The sequence below is a fragment of the Lepidochelys olivacea genome (assembly GCF_965140295.1).
Source record: "Lepidochelys olivacea isolate rLepOli2 genome assembly, chromosome: 6".
Classification (NCBI taxonomy): Eukaryota; Metazoa; Chordata; order Testudines; family Cheloniidae; genus Lepidochelys; species Lepidochelys olivacea.
This window is the reverse complement of record NC_140416.1, coordinates 1,584,442-1,604,172: the sequence shown is the minus strand read 5'-3', so window position 1 is coordinate 1,604,172 and position 19,731 is coordinate 1,584,442. Positions and strand designations below refer to the sequence as shown.

The 19,731-nt window shown below is 54.6% G+C and overlaps 1 protein-coding gene across 4 annotated transcripts in view; it reads left to right on the top strand.

Moving 5' to 3' along the window:
* Window positions 1-3,379: 3,379 nt before the first annotated feature.
* Window positions 3,380-19,731, top strand: part of STX1B (syntaxin 1B) — a 49,448-nt gene continuing 33,096 nt past the window's right edge. For 2 of the 4 annotated variants that reach the window (XM_084630209.1, XM_084630210.1), the window contains exons 1-2: window positions 3,381-3,591; window positions 19,652-19,726. In XM_084630209.1, the coding sequence (XP_084486335.1) occupies window positions 3,562-3,591; window positions 19,652-19,726 (105 nt within the window). In that variant the 5' untranslated portion in view covers window positions 3,381-3,561. Of the gene's footprint in view, window positions 3,592-19,651; window positions 19,727-19,731 lie in introns of all 4 variants that reach the window. The other 2 variants (XM_084630208.1, XM_084630211.1) reach the window with 2 other exon arrangements.

The window sequence follows — 19,731 nt, the reverse complement described above, 5'->3', positions numbered from 1 at the left end:
ATCTTTGATTGCGTGGGCTACTTGCATCACAGCAGCCCCCACAGTAGATTTGCCCACTCCAAATTGATTCCCAACTGACCGGTAGCTTTCTGGCGTTGCAAGCTTCCACAGGGCTATCGCCACTCGCTTCTCAACTGTGAGGGCTGCTCTCATCCTGGTATTCATGCGCTTCAGGGCAGGGGAAAGCAAGTCACAAAGTTCCATGAAAGTGCCCTTACGCATGCGAAAGTTTCGCAGCCACTGGGAATCGTCCCAGACCTGCAACACTATGCGGTCCCACCAGTCTGTGCTTGTTTCCCGAGCCCAGAATCGGCGTTCCACAGCATGAACCTGCCCCATTAGCACCATGATGCATGCATTGGCAGGGCCCATGCTTTCAGAGAAATCTGTGTCCATGTCCTGATCACTCACGTGACCGCGCTGACGTCACCTCCTCGCCCGGTATCGCTTTGCCAGGTTCCGGTGCTGCATATACTGCTGGATAATGCGTGTGGTGTTTAATGTGCTCCTAATTGCCAAAGTGAGCTGAGCGGCCTCCATGCTTGCCTTGGTATGGCGTCCGCACAGAAAAAAGGCGCGGAACGATTGTCTGCCGTTGCTCTGACGGAGGGAGGGGCGACTGACGACACGGCTTACAGGGTTGGCTTCAGGGAGCTAAAATCAACAAAGGGGGTGTCTTTACATCAAGGAGTATTTCAGGCAGGACTGCACGGAGGGTTCCAATAAGAAATGGTGCACCTAAGTTATCGTTCTTATTGGAACAAGGAGGTTAGCCTGGCCTCTGATTGATACATGGCTAGATTTACCTCGCTGCACCTTCTCTGTGAGTGACTGCAGTGTGACCTAGAGGAATGAGTCCCCTAGACAGGGGAGGAGGCAAATGAGTACAAAACAAATCTGGTCTATTTCTTGTTTTGACCCACTCCATCTATCTTTTACATCTTTGGCTGGCAGCAGACGGTGCAGAAGGACTGCATGCCATCCTCATCTCTTGCCTGCCTGGCAGAAGATGGTATAATACGACTGCTAGCCATCTTCATCTCTTGCCTGCCTGGCAGAAGATGGTACAATACGACTACTAGCAATCCTCATTTCTTGCCTGCCTGGCAGAAGATGGTACAGTACGACTGCTAGCAGTCCGTATCGCCTGCCCGCTCACCATAAGACGGTTCAATAGGACTGACTGCAGGACTAAAGAGAATGACCTGGTCAGGTCACTCCAAATTTAGTCCCTGCGCCCATGTCTGCCCAGGCGCTCCCAGCCGACGTGGCCAGGAGCACCTCGGACACGACGATGACGGCTACCAGTCGTATTGCACCGTCTGCTGCCACAAGGCAAGGGGTTGCTGCTACTGTGTAGCAAAGCCGTACCGCGTCTGCCAGCACCCAGGAGACATAGGGTGACGGTTACCTGAGCGGGCTCCATGCTTGCAGTGGTATGGTGTCTGCACAGGTAACTCAGGAAAAAAGGCGCGAAACGATTGTCTGCCCTTGCTTTCACGGAGGGAGGGAGGGAACGGGGGCCTGACGATATGTACCCAGAACCACCCGCTACAATGTTTTAGCCCCATCAGGCACTGGGATCTCAACCCAGAATTCCAATGGGCAGCGGAGAGTGCGGGAACTGTGGGATAGATACCCACAGTGCAACGCTCCGGAAGTCGACTCTAGCCTCCGTACTGTGGAAGCGCTCCGCCAAGTTAATGCACTTAGAGCATTTTCTGTGGGGACACACACACTCGAAGATATAAAACCGATTTCTAAAAAACCAACTTCTATAAATTCGACCTTATTCCGTAGTGTAGACACACCCACAGACATACACACTCACAGACACACACTGACACACACTCACAGACACACACTCACACTGAGGCACTCACTCATGCACACACACACATTGCAACACTCACAGACACACACCAATACATGCTCTAAGACACACACCCACTGACACACTCACAGACACACACACACTCTGAGACGTTCCCGGGCCACACACTCACAGACACACACGGACACACACACTCTAAGACTCACTCTGACACACTCGCAGACACACACTGACACGCTCTGAGACACACACGCACTGAGACACACAATGACACACACTGCAACACTCACAGACACACACAGTCACAGACACACTGACACACACTTTGAGACATTCACTGACACTCCCAAACACTCTGACACACAGACACACACTGCAGCACTCACAGACCCACACAGACACTCACAGACTCACTCTTACACACTCACAGACACACACTGACACCCTCTGAGACACACACACGCACTGAGACACACAATGACACACACTCCAACATTCACAGACGCACACACTCACAGACACACTGACACTCACAGACATACACTGACACACACTCTGAGACACACACACACACACCAAGACATTCATTGATGCTCCCAAACACTCTGACACACAAACACACTCACAGACACACTGACACACACTCTGACACACACACACACACACCAGGACATTCACTGACACTCCCAAACACTCTGACAGACAGACACACAAACACACTCACAGACACACTCTGATGCATGCTCTGAGACACACACACACACCCTGAGACATTCACTGACGCTCCCAAACACTCTGACACACAGACACACACTGCAGCACTCACAGACCCACACAGACACTCACAGACTCACTCTTACACACTCACAGACACACACTGACACCCTCTGAGACACACACACGCACTGAGACACACAATGACACACACTCCAACATTCACAGACGCACACACTCACAGACACACTGACACTCACAGGCATACACTGACACACACTCTGAGACACACACACACACACACCAAGACATTCATTGATGCTCCCAAACACTCTGACACACAAACACACTCACAGACACACTGACACACACTCTGACACACACACACCAGGACATTCACTGACACTCCCAAACACTCTGACAGACAGACACACAAACACACTCACAGACACACTCTGACGCATGCTCTGAGACACACACACACACACCCTGAGACATTCACTGACGCTCCCAAACACTCTGACACACAGACACACACACACGGACACACCCTGACACACGCTCTGAGACCCACACTCACCGGCTCACAGACCCACCCAGTGACACACCCGCCGAGCCACTCACACACCCAGGCCACCCCCAAAGCTGCACAGCCCCGCCCCCCCCCACGAAACTACAACTCCCAGCGCTCCCCTGGGGAGAGGGGGGGCAGGCGGGCCGGGAGGGGGGTGCAGGGAGCATGCCCAGACCCCCATCTCCCCCCTCCCTCCATCCTTCCCCTGCATCCCCCCCCCCGCCCCCTCTGCTGCATCAGCACCAACCTCCCTCCATCCTTGAGCAGCGGCAGCAGCCTCCCGCCCGGAGCAGGGAGCTTCGACCAGGCGCTGCAGTAACCCAGAGCCTCCCCCCCACCTCCTCCTCTCCCCCCCCACGCCGCCCCGGCAGCAGGGCCCCCCTCCCCGCCCGGCTCGCGGGGTCTGCGGCAGCTGGAGGAGGGAGCAGCCTGAGCAGCCATGAAGGACCGTACTCAGGAGCTGAGGACTGTAAGAGCCAATGTCTCCTTTCTACCTAGCCTCGGGGGGACCCCCCCCACATACCCCCAGGGCCGGGGGGGGGCGAGATTCCCGACTGCCCCTGGGGAGGGGACACTGGGGGGCGACCAGATCCTCCCCCCCCCCCCGCCAAGCTGAGCTCTCCAAGGGGGAAGGGAGATCAGACCCCCCCCTCCCCAAGCTGAGCTCTCCAAGGGGGAAGGGAGATCAGACCCCCCCCCCCCAAGCTGAGCTCTCCAAGGGGGAAGGGAGATCAGACCCCCCCCCTCCCCAAGCTGAGCTCTCCAAGGGGGAAGGGAGATCAGACCCCCCCCCTCCCCAAGCTGAGCTCTCCAAGGGGGAAGGGAGATCAGACCCCCCCTCCCCAAGCTGAGCTCTCCAAGGGGGAAGGGAGATCAGACCCCCCCCTCCCCAAGCTGAGCTCTCTAAGGGGGAAGGGAGATCAGACCCCCCCCCTCCCCAAGCTGAGCTCTCCAAGGGGGAAGGGAGATCAGACCCCCCCATCAAGCTGAGCTCTCCAAGGGGGAAGGGAGATCAACCCCCCCCCTCCCCAAGCTGAGCTCTCCAAGGGGGAAGGGAGATCAGACCCCCCCCCCAAAACTGAGATCTCCAGGGGGCGGTGGTGGTCGGGGCAGACCCCCAAGCTCAAATCTCCAAAGAGGGGAAATTTAGATGGTGGGGGGTCCATTGCTGAACTCCCAGGGAGTGTGTTCGGGAGGGGATCCAGCCCCCCCCCCAAAAGGGACCCAGAGGGAGGGGATGAGTTGGCGATAAGGTGCGGGGGGATAACCCTTCCCCGGGATATATTTCCATGGGTCTATGGAAAGGGGTATGTGTGATGGATGCGGTGCGGGGGGGGGGTGATTCAGACCCCCCCAACCCCTTTCTTTCTAGCTGCATCCAACCCGCTCCCCACCCCGCCCTGGTGCCCCAATCGAATCGGACTTGTCTGTTTCATAATATTTTCCCCTGGTGATATTTCGCCAGTTTCCCGGCCAGGATTCCTATCCCCACCCCCGCTCCACTCTCCTTTGGGGGTTTTCTGGGAGGATGCGGGGGGGGGGGGGAGGGAGGAGGATTGCGGTGGCAGGATAAAATATATATATGGGGTGATGGAGAAAGAACCACCCCTTTTCCTCCACCCCCCACCCCCCATTTATGTCACAGATCAAGGTTGGGGCGGTGGGCGGGAGCTGGGAATCTGGGTCTTTGCAAATCGTTCTCTCAAGGGAAAAGCAGGATCTATTTCTGTCTGTGATTCCTGTGGGTTATATTGGGCTCTGGTTTTGTGTGTGTGTGTGGTGTGTGTGTGTGTGTGTGTGTGTTTAACAACAAATACCCAGGGAGAAACACAGTTTAATTACAGCTTGGGGGCGGGGGGAATCCTTCCAAAATTGCTGGTTGATTTGCTTTCCGCTTTGCTACTGGATGGATGGACGGATGGACGGACGGATGGATGGATGGATGGATGGATGGATGGAGACAGACAGACACCGCTGCTCGGCGGATGGAGTCTTAAATAACTGGTGGCCAGTGCACCCTTCTGCAGTGAACAGAAGCGGGGGGCCTTTTCCCCCCTAGGCTGCGAGGCGGGAGGCAGGGAAGGCTGACTGGGACGGAGGGAACGGGAAAGGCAGAGAGGAGGAGAGAGGCAGCCGGGCCTGGAGCGTGCTCTTTGGTTGCAGGGGCACAGGGATGGACGGAGGAGGAATGAATGGCTGGTTTCGGTGAGCGGGCGGCGCTCCCCTCGCTACGAGGATGGAGGGATGGAGAAAGGCAGCGAGGCGGAGAGATGGGAATGGGTTTCAGAGCTCCGGGCTGCTCCTGGGGAGAGCGAAGGCGGCTGCCTTCTCTGTGGCCCTTGGCCCAGGGGCCACCAGGACCGAAGGGGGCTGAGGCCTGCGGGAGGCCCTGGGCCCCGCGCCCCTGGCCCAGCGGCAGGTGTGGGCAGGTGGGTGCAGGGAAGATGGCCCGGCTGGCTGCTGGCGCAGTGGGTGCTGGGGCGGGTTTGCTGCAGGGAATGGAGGGGGGTTCTTCACTCAGCGGTGGGGAGTGAATGCAGCAAAGAGACACAGGGTGTGTGTCTGTGTGTGACAGAGAGTGTGTGACGTGCGTGTGAGCGACGTGTCTGTCAGCGTGTGATGAGCATGTGTATGTGATGTGTGTCTGTCTGAGCGACGGCTGTGTGTCTGTCAGTGTGTGTGTGTGTGAGTGATGGCTGTGTCTGTCAGTGTGTGGGTCTGTGTGTGAGTGACGGCTGTGTGTCTGTCAGTGTGTGTGTGTGGCCGTGTGTGAGCGACGGCTGTGTGTCTGTCAGTGTGTGTGTGTGTGAGTGATGGCTGTGTCTGTCAGTGTGTGTGTGTGGCCGTGTGTGAGCGACGGCTGTGTGTCTGTGTGTTTGTGTGTGAGTGATGGCTGTGTGGCTATGTGTGGGTGGCCGTGTGTGAGCGACGGCTGTGTGTCTGTCAGTGTGTGGGTCTGTGTGTGAGTGACGGCTGTGTGTCTGTCAGTGTGTGTGTGTGGCCGTGTGTGAGCGACGGCTGTGTGTCTGTCAGTGTGTGTGTGTGTGAGTGATGGCTGTGTGGCTATGTGTGGGTGGCCGTGTGTGAGCGAGGGCTGTGTGTCTGTCTGTGTGTGTGTGTGTGTGAGCGATGGCTGTGTGTTTGTGTGTGTGTGTGTGTAAGCGATGGCTGTGTGTCTGTCAGTGTGTGTGTGTGTGTGTGAGCGATGGCTGTGTGTCTGTCAGTGTGTGTGTGTGTGTGAGTGATGGCTGTGTGTCTGTCAGTGTGTCCGTGTGTGAGCAACGGCTGTGTGTGTGTGTGTGTATGAGCAATGGCTGTGTGGCTGTGTGTGTGTGGCCGTGTGTGAGCGACAGCTGTGTGTCTGTCAGTGTGAGTGATGGCTGTGTGTCTGTCAGTGTGTGGGTCTGTGTGTGAGCGACGGCTGTGTGGCTGTGTGTGTGTGTGTGTGTGAGCGACGGCTGTGTGTCTGTCAGTGTGTGTGTGTGTGTCCGTGTGTGAGCGACGGCTGTGTGTCTGTCAGTGTGTGTGTCTGTGTGTGAGAGATGGCTGTGTGGCTATGTGTGTGTGGCTGTGTGTGAGCGAGGGCTGTGTGTCTGTCTGTCAGTGTGTGTGTGTGTGTGTGAGCGATGGCTGTGTCTCTGTCAGTGTGTCCGTGTGTGAGCAATGGCTGTGTGTGTGTCCGTGTGTGAGCAATGGCTGTGTGTCTGTCAGTGTGTGTGTGTGTGTCCGTGTGTGAGCGATGGCTGTGTGTCTGTCAGTGTGTGTGTCTGTGTGTGTGTGGCCGTGTGTGAGCGACAGCTGTGTGTGTGTGTGTGTGTGTGTGTATGAGTGATGGCTGTGTGTCTGTCAGTGTGTCCGTGTGTGAGCGACGGCTGTGTGTGTGTCCATGTGTGTGCTATGGCTGCGTGTCTGTCAGTGTGTGTGTGTGTGTCCGTGTGTGAGCGACGGCTGTGTGTCTGTCAGTGTGTGTGTGTGTCCGTGTGTGAGCGACGGCTGTGTGTCTGTCAGTGTGTGTGTGTGTCCGTGTGTGAGCGATGGCTGTGTGTCTGTCAGTGTGTGTGTCTGTGTTCGTGTGTGAGCGACGGCTGTGTGTCTGTCAGTGTGTGTGTGTGTCCATGTGTGAGCGACGGCTGTGTGTCTGTCAGGGTGAGTGATGCGAGAGAGAGTGTGTGTCTATGTGTGAGCAATGAGTGTGTGTCTGTCAGTGTGTGTGACGTGTCACGTGTGTGTGTATGTGAGTGATGAGTGTTTCTCAGTGTGTGATGTGAGAGTGTGTGTCTATGTGTGAGCAATGGATGTGTGTCTGTGAGTGTGTGATGAGTGTGTGAGAAAGAGTGTGCGTGTGATGTGTGTGTCAGCATGTTTGACATGTATGTGTCTGTGTGAGAGCGGTGGGTGTGTCTGTCAGTGTGTGAGTGTGTGAGACACGTGTGTCCGTGTGTGTGATGGATGTGTGTCTGTGTGTGAGCAATAAGTGTGTGTCTGTCAGTGTGAGTGTGAGAGAGTGTGTGTGACGTGTGTGTCTGTGTGTGAGCAATAGGTGAGTGTCAGTGTGTATGATGTTTGTGTTGTGTGTGTAAGTGTGTGTTGTGTGTGTGATCTGTGTGTCTGTGGCTGAGCAACATGTGTGTCTGTTAATGTGTGTAATGTGAGAGAGAGTGTGAGTGTCTATGTGTGAGCAATGGGTGTGTGTCTGTCAGTGTGTGTGATGTGTGTGAGTGTGAAAGAGTGTGTATGTGATGTTTGTGTGCCTGTGTGTGAGCAATGGGTGGGTGTCAGTGTGTGATTAGTGTGTGTCAGTATGTGTGTGTGTCCATGTGTGAGTGATGGGTGTGTGTTAGTGTGTGTGTGTGACACGTGCATGTGTGAGCAATAGGTGTGAATCTGTCAGTGTGTGTGATGTGTGTGAGCGATTGAGAGTGTATGTGATCTGTGTATCTATCGGTGTGTGTCTAATGTGTGGGTGGGTGTGTGAGAGAGAGTGTGTGTTAGTGTGTGGGTGTATGAGAGAAACCGTATGTGTGACATGCATGTGTCATTGTGTGTGTGGTGTGAGAGTATGTGTGTGATATGTGTATGTCAGTGTGTTAGTGTGAGTGTGTGTGAGAATGACGTGTGTGTCTGTCGGTGTGTATGTTAGTGTGTTATACGTGTGAGAGTGGCATGTGTGTCTGTCAGTGTGTGTGTGTGAGAGAGAGAGTGACACATATGGGTCAGTCACTGTGTGTGTGTGAGAGAGAGAGATGGAGGGGACGCTCAGTGTGTGTGTGAGTGTGAGAAAGAGCTGTGTGCGTTGGTCAGTCAGCGTGTGTGAGAGACAGAGCGTGAGTGTGTAACGTGTGTGTCTGTCCGTGTAAGTGATGTGTGTGAGTGGCTGTGTGTGTGAGAGTGTTTGTCAGTGAGGTGTGTGCCCATGTCAGTAGGCATGTGTGGGTCTGGCTGCGTGGGTTATAAAACCAGGGACGCTGGGTGGGAGATGGCACGCCCACGTCTGACAGACACATTTGCACATGCCCACACATCTGACACACACACACACACAGATCCACCACCGAAACACACGCACCATACAGCCTGGCAGCAGATGTCTCGTGTGCTTTCTCTCCCATCTGGGTGACTCTGAATGTGTGGGTGTGTTGTGGCCCCACAAACCTACCCTGCTGGGCTGGCTGGGGGAGCTGCTTACCCGGACGGTGCTGAGCGGTGGGGAGACACTGGCATGGCAGCTCCCACCGTGGGGCAGCGGCTGGCACGAGGGGGCCCCGAATTGCCCCCCTGCCCCTGGCACAAGGCCACATGCGAGACACATCTCGCCAGAGGAAGCTAGGGGCTGAGATCATCCAGTTAGGGGGCAGGTCCCGGACGGAAGCTACCCCCCACCTCGCCAGATAGATACAAGGGTGTATGGGCATAGATAGATAGATAGATAGATAGATAGATAGATAGATAGATGAGAGGGGTGTATGGGGATAGATAGATAGAGGGGTGTGTGGGGATAGATAGATAGATAGATAGATAGATAGATAGATAGATAGATAGATAGATAGATAGATAGATAGATAGATAGATAGATGAGAGGGGTGTATGGGGATAGATAGATAGATAGATAGATAGATAGATAGATAGATAGATAGATAGATAGATAGATAGATGAAAGGGGTGTATGGGGATAGATAGATAGATAGATAGATAGATAGATAGATAGATAGATAGATAGATAGATAGATAGATAGATAGATAGATGGGTGTGTGGGCATAGATAGATAGATAAATAGATAGATAGATGAGCGGGGTGTATGGGGATAGATAGATAGATAGATAGATAGATAGATAGATAGATAGATAGATAGATAGATAGATAGATAAGGGGGTGTATGGGAGAGAGAGAGAGGATGTATGGGGATAGATAGATAGATAGATAGATAGATAGATAGATAGATAGATAGATAGATAGATAGATGAAAGGGGTGTATGGGGATAGATAGATAGATAGATAGATAGATAGATAGATAGATAGATAGATAGATAGATAGATAGATGAGAGGGGTGTATGGGGATAGATAGATAGATAGATAGAGGGGTGTGTGGGCATAGATAGATAGATAGATAGATAGATAGATAGATAGATAGATAGATAGATAAGGGGGTGTATGGGAGAGAGAGAGAGGATGTATGGGGATAGATAGATAGATAGATAGATAGATAGATAGATAGATAGATAGATAGATAGATAGATAGATAGATAGATAGATAGATAGATGAAAGGGGTGTATGGGGATAGATAGATAGATAGATAGATAGATAGATAGATAGATAGATAGATAGATAGATAGATAGATAGATGAGAGGGGTGTATGGGGATAGATAGATAGATAGATAGATAGATAGATAGATAGATAGATAGATGAGAGGGGTGTATGGGGATAGATAGATAGATAGATAGATAGATAGATAGATAGATAGATAGATAGATAGATAGATAGATACGGGGGTGTCTGGGGAGAGAGAGAGATACTCTCTCTCCCTCTGTGTGGGTACAGATCTCTCGGTAGCGCTGGCTCTCCCTGCTCGCAGCACTGGGCTTTTGGCAGTAGCTGGGTGGTTGGTGGGTGCCCCGGGGGCTGCCATTCGGGCCCCCCCACAGCACAGGCCGTGTGTGTCTGTGTGTGTCTAACCGTGGCTCCACGTTCCTGCCCACCAGTCCCTCCCCGCCAGACAGCTGCAATGCAGGTGCCCGGGGTGGGGGGAGAGGGCAGCCGCGACGGGGCGCCTCTGTCCCTCCCCATCGGTCGCCCCAGCTCAGGGTGCCTGGCAGGGGGCAGATACTTGGCTGGGGTCTGGGCCTTTAGCGCTGGGTTTTATTGGCTCCTCTGGAAGGTTTCACTGCAAGGGGGCGGGGGGGGGGTACCAGCCCAGCAGACAGAGACATGCGGACACAGCCAGACAGCCAGACTCTCTCTCCCCGCAGCGCACCCCCCCCAATACACACACACAGTCTCTCTGTGACACACACACGCTCACGCGCTCCAGCGTACACCCTCTCTCCCATACACACACCCACACTCTCGGAGACACACACTTGCACTTTCTCTCTCACACACACACAGACACACACAACATCTCTGTTCCCCCACACAGTCACACTCTCAGTGTCTCTCTCACACAAGCACACTGTCACACACGTTCACTCTCACACACACAATGTCAAAGATGCAGAGCCACACCCCCGCACACAAGTCTCACGGATGCTCACAATCTGTCTCATACACCCTCAGACACACAGTCACACACACACAACCGCTCCCACACAAACATAACCTCTTTTACACATACAGACATAGTGACACACACAGAGATACACACAAGCTCTCCTGAACACACACAGAAAGACACAGCCTCTCTCACACACAGTCACATGGACACCTGCTGTCTCTCTCCAACACACACACACCCTGTCCCCTCCCGACCCTCTCAGCCCTGAGACCCCAGAGCAGTGGCTGGAGCCCCACAGTTGGTGGGGACCCGGACTCCAGCCTGGTTGCTATTACTGTCAAGGTGAAGCGCCAGGGCGTAATTTGTGCCAGGGCCCGGCAGGTCAGAGCCCCGGCATCCCTGGGCCCAGCAGGTCACGGCCGCGGCACCTCTGGGCCCGGCAGGTCGCGGCTCCGGCACCTCTGGGCCCAGCAGGTCACGGCCCCGGCACCTCTGGGCCCGGCAGGTCACGGCCCCAGCACCTCTGGGCCCGGCAGGTCAGAGCCCGGCGCCCCTGGGCCCGGCAGGTCACAGCCCCGGCACCTCTGGGCCCGGCAGGTCACGGCCCCAGCACCTCTGGGCCCGGCAGGTCAGAGCCCGGCGCCCCTGGGCCCGGCAGGTCACGGCCCCGGCGCCTCTGGGCCCGGCAGGTCAGAGCGCCGGCACCTCTGGGCCCGGCAGGTCAGAGCCCCGGCACCCCTGGGCCCGGCAGGTCACGGCCCCGGCACCTCTGGGCCCGGCAGGTCAGAACCATGGCAGCTCTGGGCTCGGCAGATCAGAGTCCGGCGCCTCTGGGCCCGGCAGGTCAGAGCCCCGGCGCCTCTGGGCCCGGCAGGTCAGAGCCCCGGCGCCTCTGGGCCCAGCAGATCATGGCCACGGCACCTCTGGGCTCGGCAGGTCACGGCCACGGCACCTCTGGGCTCGGCAGGTCACGGCCCCGGCAGCTTTGGGCTCGCTGCGTCAGGTATGAATGTAAAAAAATTGCTTGTGCCCCGGCACCTCTTTCATTACAGATTAAGCATCGGCCCACATCTGGTGCCAGAGGCAGTTGGGTCCTACCAGCCCCGCAGTGTGGGGCTGGGACCCCCAGGGTAACGGAGGGACAGACTGGACAGGAGCAGGGAATGAATCTGGGTCACCCAGCACGGGGGGAGCAGGGGCTCTGGGTCTCTTCTAGGACGGGGGCAGAGAGGGGAGATTAGAAAGTTTGGAAGATCCATCCATCTATCCATCTCCATCTATCCTCTCCATCCATCCATCCATCCATCCACATATACCCCCTCTATCTATCCATCCATCCATCCATCCATCCACATATACCCCCCATGTATCCATCCATCCATCCACATATACCCCCCCATCCATCCATCCATCCATCCATCCACATATACCCCCCATCTATCCATCCATCCATCCATCCACATATACCCCCCCCCATCCATCCATCCATCCATCCATCCATCCATCCATCCACATATACCCCCCCATCCATCCATCCATCCATCCATCCATCCATCCATCCACATATACCCCCCCGTCTATCCATCCATCCATCCATCCATCCACATATACCCCCCCATCTATCCATCCATCCATCCATCCATCCATCCATCCACATATACCCCTCTGTCTATCCATCCATCCATCTCCATATATCCCGTCCATCCATCCCCATATACCCCCTTTGTCTGTCTATCTGTCCATCCATCTCTGTATATCCCCCTCCATCCATCTACCCATCTATCCATCCATCCCCATATACCCTCTCCAACTATCTATCTATCAAGACAGCCAGCCCCATACACTCCCTCCATCTATCTACCAATCCATCTATGCATCTATCCCCTTATGTCCCCTCTATATATCTACCCATCCATCCCCTTTTCCCCCTCCATCTACCTACCTATCCATCCATCCCTATATACTCCCTCCATCTACCAGCCTACCCATCCATCCTCCTACACCCCATCTATCTTTCTGTCTGTCTAGCCATCCATCCCTATAAGTGTCCTTTCTCTCTCTCTCTCTTCCCATAACCCCCCAACTCTCTGTCCCTTCCAAACACAACCCTTTGGGAAGAAAGTGGGGTCTAATGGGTTAGAGCAGGTTGGGAGCCAGGACTCCTGGGTTCTGTGCCAGCTCTGGAAGGGGAGTGGGGTCTAGTGGTCAGAGCAGGGGGGTGGGAGCCAGGACACCTGGGTTCTGTGCCGGCTATGGGAAGGGAGTAGGGTCTAGTGGTCAGAGCGGAGGCGGTACGGGGGAGAACCCACGGGCGGGGGCAGCAGTCGTGGGCCGAGCAGCCATGAAGCTGTTTAAGTGGCTCCATATTTGGGCAGCTGAGTCTTTTTTTAGCCCAATGCTGTGACGCTGGTGCCCTGGGTTTTCCTCAGCTAGCGAGGGGGGGGCCGTGCTGCTAAATACGCTACGTGCCTCTCGGGGGCCGGGAGCGAACGGGAGCCGTAGCACTAATTATGATCAAGGATTACTCCGCAGGAGCAACCCAGTGCTTTGGGGGCCTGTCAGCGTCGCTCCCCCGGCACTGAGATGCAGCTGCCCCTGGGGTGGGGTGTGGCAGCTGTTTAACGGCCATGGGTGGGGGGACACCCCTGCTTATACAGCTTGACCCTATGCCCCTGCTAGAGAACCCAGGAGTCCTGGCTCCCGGCTCCCCCTGCTCTAACCCACTAGACCCCACTCCCCCCCCCAGAGTTGGGGAGAGAACCCAGGAGTCCTGGCTCCCAGCCCCTGCCCCCGTTCTAACCCACTAGACCCCACTCCCCTCCCAGAGCTGGGGAGAGAACCCAGGCGTCCTGGCTCCCAGCCCCGCCTGCTATAACCCACTAGACCCCACTCCTCCCCAGAGTCAGGGATAGAACCCAGGAGTCCTGACTCCCAGCCCCCCTGCTCTGACCCATTAGACCCCACTCCCCTCCCAGAGCTGAGGAGAGAACCCAGGAGTCCTGGCTCCCAGCCCCCCCCCCCCCACACACACACACACTCTAACCCACTAGACCCCACTCCCCACTCAGAGCTCTGGATTTCCATCACTTTCCCTACAATTTGAACATCCCCCCACAGTGCTCCTTACGTCATCCATCTCCCCCCCTGCTCCCATCCCGAACCCTGCCTAGACTTTCCCCTGGTTGCGGGGCTTGAATCCCTTGGCTCCCCCCAGGGCCCCCCTCTTCCCTGCCTGTCCATGCTGCAGGCTGCCCGTGATGGAGATCCCTGCATGATGCTGCAGCAGAAAGCCGGCCGGAGAAAAGAGCTGCAGGGGAAGGGACCTGGCGACTGACAGGCTGTGCAGACAGACACCGAGAGGGCAGGAAACCGGCACAGAGAGACACACATCTACAAACACCCACAGAGACACACCAGCCCAAAGACCACACCCGCCCAGCAGGGCACCCAGCGGCACCGAACAACACACACGCGCCCACACAGCCGCCAGGCTCGAGGTGCGCAGTCAAAGGTCGAGAGATGCCTTGACACAAACACACGCTGGGATATGTCAGTGGTGTGTGGCTCTGGTCCACTCACAGCCCCAAAACCGCAGGTGTGCACGAAAGCACACAACCAGGCAAACACGCCGGCCTGCAGACCCACACCCACACACACACCCAGCCACAAAACCCCAGGCACAAATACACACACACACAGCCTGTGTGTCGTATGGCCGGGCAGGCTGGTGAAAGGGTGTGGACGGCTTGTCTCTGGGGAGGGGTCAGGAGGAGAGATGGGGCGCAGGAGGGCCAGAGAACAAGGAGTGGGGAGCAGTCTAGCTACGTTTTGGGGGGACCCCTCCTCCCTGTATGACAACAGAGGCTATAGGGAGGACACCTGAATCTTGAACGCCCCACTCCCCGCAGCACAGCGCCCCCTAGTGCCGCACTGGGGCATTGGGTCAGCCCTGACTGCCAGGGGAGAGCGCCCCCTATTGAGCCCCCGCCGGGCTCCCTGCAGCACAGCGCCCCCTAGTGCCGCACTGGGGCAATGCGGCCAGCCCTGACTGCCAGGGGAGAGCGCCCCCTATTGAGCCCCCGCCGGGCTCCCTGCAGCACAGCGCCCCCTAGTGACGCACTGGGGCAATGCGGCCAGCCCTGACTGCCAGGGGAGAGCGCCCCCTATTGAGCCCCCGCCGGGCTCCCTGCAGCACAGCGCCCCCTAGTGCCGCACTGGGGCAATGCGGCCAGCCCTGACTGCCAGGGGAGAGCGCCCCCTATTGAGCCCCCGCCGGGCTCCCTGCAGCACAGCGCCCCCTAGTGCCGCACTGGGGCAATGCGGCCAGCCCTGACTGCCAGGGGAGAGCGCCCCCTATTGAGCCCCCGCCGGGCTCCCTGCAGCACAGCGCCCCCTAGTGCTGCACTGGGGCGTTGGGTCAGCGCTGATGCCACTCCGGAGGCAGGTTATTTTGGGGATGACGGGTTCCTGGAAGGACAATGGGAAGGTGAGAGCCCCCCAAGAGGAGGATGGGCTGCCCTCCGCCCCCTTTCCCCCCCAGCCACCGAAGCGTGTGCGTTATGTCACCGCTCCAACACACCAAGCAGTGACCTTGAAGCGAAGGAGACGCATGAGAGATGCGAGCCAGAATGCCCTCCAGGAGAGGCACACAGACACAGCCTCGGCCACAGCCCCTCCCCAACCCATCTTCACCCCTCCATGTCTCAATCCCAGACCCCTCCCCTCCTGGAGCACCTTTGGGACACCCCATCTCTCTCCAGCTTCGGGGGATGGGTCTTTCTCCCCCCCCAGCTCTGGGGTGGGACCCCCTGGCCCATGCCGATACACTCCCTGCAGTGCTGGGGCTCTGTGCAGGGAGCATAACCCACCCAGGGGGGATGTTCCCACACCGGCAGTCCAGACCATGTCGCCTGGGGTTAGATCAAGTTTGGAAAGCGTCTTATGTAAGTGGAGTATAGTCGTGGCATAGACAGGGCTGCAAGTAGGGCTGTGGAATGGAGGAGCATGAGATAGATAGATAGATAGATAGATAGATAGATAGATAGATAGATAGATAGATAGATAGATAGATAGATAGATAGATAGATAGATGGGTGTATGGGCATAGATAGATAGATAGATAGATGGGTGGGTGTATGGGGATAGATAGATAGATAGATAGATAGATAGATAGATAGATAGATAGATAGATAGATAGATAGATAGATAGATAGATGGGGTGTAGTGGGAAGAGATGGGGGTGTATAGGGATGGATAAATAAAGGTAGAGTTGGAAGAATTTGACTTTTTAAAATTAATTTTGATGTTTATTTTTAAGCATTTTTTTCCAATTTTTGTCAATTTAAATTTTCATTGGTGCACAAAATTATGGGGTTCATGCAATTTTTTGTGTTTGTATTGATTTCAATTTTCAGAGTTGTGGGAAATTCCCTGGGGGCATGAGGCCATAATTATTTAATGGCAGGAAATGCTGAGATTCAAAAAGCGTTGTAACCATTACAACACCAATTGTCCACATCACATGTCAACGCATAAGCGTACACTTAAATCAAACTCTCCTCTCAGGCAAAATCTTCCTTACTTTGCCCAGTTGTCAGTTTCAGTTGTTATGGATGGAAATATTTTGTTTCATTGCTCTGTGTGTGTGTACGGTGAAATCGATGTTTAACAATAAAAATTAAATCCCTCAAAGCCTAGATCAGTGGTTCTCAACCTTTCCAGATGACTGTACCCCTTTCAGGAGTCTGATTTGTCTTGCATACCCGCCCCCCCAGTTGCACCTCACTTAAAAACTACTTGCTTACAAAATCAGACATAAAAATACAAATCATGTCACAGCGCATTACTACTGACGAATTGCTGACTTTCTCCTTTTTACCATATAATTATGAAGTCAATCAACTGGAATATAAATATTGTACTCGCATTTCAGTATGTAGTATACAGAGCAGTATAAACCAATCAGTGTATGAAATTTTAGTTTGGACTGACTTGGCTGGTGCTTTTCATGTAGCCTGCTGTAAAACTAGGCAAATATCTAACTGAGGTGATGTCCTCTCTGGAAGATCTGTGTGTACCCCCAGGAGTACACATACCCCAGGTTGAGAACCACTGGCCGAGGTAAAGGAGTCTGTAGCTAGCTGAGCTAAGTATCAGAGGGGTAGCCGTGTTAGTCTGTATCCACAAAAACAACGAGGAGTCACCTTAAAGATGAACAGATTTATTTGGAGTGGGTTTTTTACCCACGAAAGCTTAGGCCCCAATAAATCTGTTCATCTTTAAGGTGCCACCGGACACCTCGTGGTTTTTTTAGCTGAGATAGATCATAGTTGCAGAGAGATCTGTATCTCAGTAGAGACAGAGAGAGAACTAGATACATAAGTACAAAACTGGTTGGAAAACCATTCCTAGAGAGGCATTATCAGTGGTTCACACTCATGCTGGAAGGGCGTAATGAGTGGGGTTCCGCAGGGACCAGTTCTGGATCCAGTTCCATAAGCGCGGGAACTAGGGGTGCGGGGGGTGCTGCAGCACTCCCAGGTTCCTGACTGCCAGCCCCGTGCCTGGGGTCCCAGCTGCCGCCCCACGCACCCCGGGTTTCGGCTGCCGTCCCCACACGCCCGGGGTCCCAGCCTCCGCTCTCGGGGGTGGAGGAGTGGGTAGGGATAAGGAGGCTGGTTTTTAGCACCCCCACTCTTAAAAATATTCCAGCGCCACTGTCCGGTTCTGTTCAATATCTTCATCAATGATCTAGATAATGACATAGAGAGGACACTTATAAAGTTTGCGGACCATACCAAGCTGGGAGGTTGCAAGCGCTTTGGAGGATAGGATTAAAATTCAAAATGCTCTGGACGAACTGGAGAAATGGTCTGAAGCCAATAGGATGGAATTCAATAAGAACAAATGCAAAGGACTCCACTTAGGAAGGAACAATCAGTTGCACACACACAGAATGGGAAATGATGGCCTAGGAAGGAGGACTGCGGACAGGGATCTGGGGGTCAGAGCAGATCACAAGCTAAGTGTGAGTCAACAGTGTCACGCTGTTGCAAAAAAAAGCAAACATCCTTCTGGGCTGTATCAGCAGGAGTGTTGTCAGCAAGACACGAGGAGTAATTCTTCCGCTCTAATTAGACCTCAAGTGGAGTATCGGGTCCAGTTCTGGGTGCCACATTTCAGGAAGGATGTGGACAAATTGGAGAGAGTCCGGTGAAGAGTGGCAAAAACGATTCAAGGTCTAGAACCCATGAGCTGTGAGGGAAGATTGAAAGAACTGGGTTTGTTTAGTCTGGAGAAGAGAAGATGGAGAGGGGACATGAGAACAGTTTTCTAGTATGTAAAAGGTTGTTACACGGAGGAGGGAGAAATATTGTTCTTAACCTCTGAGGCTAGGACGAGAAGCAATGGGCTTAATTGCAGCAAGGGCGGTTTAGGCTGGACATCAGGAAAAACTTCCTACCTGTCAGGGTGGTTAAGCCCTGGAAGAAATTGCCCAGGGCGGTTGTGGAGTCTCCATCATTGGAGATTTTTAAGAGCAGTTGCACCTGTCAGGGATGGCCTAGGTAATCCTTAGCCCTGCCATGAGTGCAGGGGACTGGACTAGATGACCTCTTGAGGTCCCTTCCTGTCCTACGATTCTATAGATAGATCTCCCTATCCTCCAAAACAAATATCTGTCTGTCCATCTCCATACAGACACCTCTCTATCTGTGGGATGTAATGGGTTAGAATAGATGGGGCTAGGAGTCAGGATGCCTGAGTTCTATCCCTGGCTTGGTAGGGGAGTGGGTCTAGTGGGTTAGAGCAGGAAGGGAGGGATGGGGGTCAGGGTTGCTGGGTTCTAGTCTTAGCACTGCATGACCTTGTTCCACCCCCTTTGGCACTCTGTGCCTCAGTTTCCCCAGCTGTTGCAGTAGATCTGTTCCTTCTTTAGGCCAGGCTGACTTTAGTGTTTGGTGGGGAAGGATGGATGGGGAACCCCAGTGAAATTATTTAGGGGGACCCCTCCTCTTAATCTCTTGCCTCCCACATCCCGCTTCCCGCCTCCTCTGCCAAAACCAGACACAGCATCGCCCATTGTTAACTGTGGGGTGGATGCAAGACCCCAGAGCCACCCCTGTCTTTAGTGGGGAGCACTGGGTCCTATTCCCTGAAGGCTTTTGGCCTAAAGAGGGTCAAAGCCAGAGTCTCAATTTTTCCCCTCTCCCAAGATTCAGCCTCCCTGTCCAGCCAGCAAACTACTCCAGGCCCAGGCTCTGTTGGCCTTTGCAGGCCTTGCAGGCCACCGTGGGCAATGTGGTGTATAGGACAGCACCCCAAAGTAGGTTTGCCAACTTTGGTTGGATGAATTCCTGGAGGTTTCCTCACATGACATTATCTTTAATGAAAGATTACTCATTAAATCCTGGATGCTCCAGGCCAATCCTGGAGGGTTGGCAACCCAAATGGGGATAGATAGATAGCTAATGGGTGTTTCAACAGCGTTGTGGGTGGGGGAGCTCATGGCTTGAATAGCATGAAGGAACTGCAGATTGGTGTCAAAGGGCATTTTATGTCCTAAATTGCAGGACAACTGCTGCGCTCCACCCCAGAAATGGCCGCATTTCAGGGCGGGTGAGCCATCCCTACGTGGTGTCACTGTGTGGCTGTTCCCCAGCTGTCCCACCCTAGAGGTGGCTGCATCTCAGGGCTGGGTTGTGTGATACATGCCTGCCCACCCTGGAAATTGCTCGAAGGTGGCCGCTGGGATCCGTGTGCATCTGGGGGAGACAGCGCAGGGTCTAACATCTTCTCTTCTCTTCTCTCCTCTCCAGGCCAAAGACAGCGACGATGAAGAAGAGGTGGTTCATGTGGACCGGGATCATTTTATGGACGAATTCTTCGAACAGGTGAG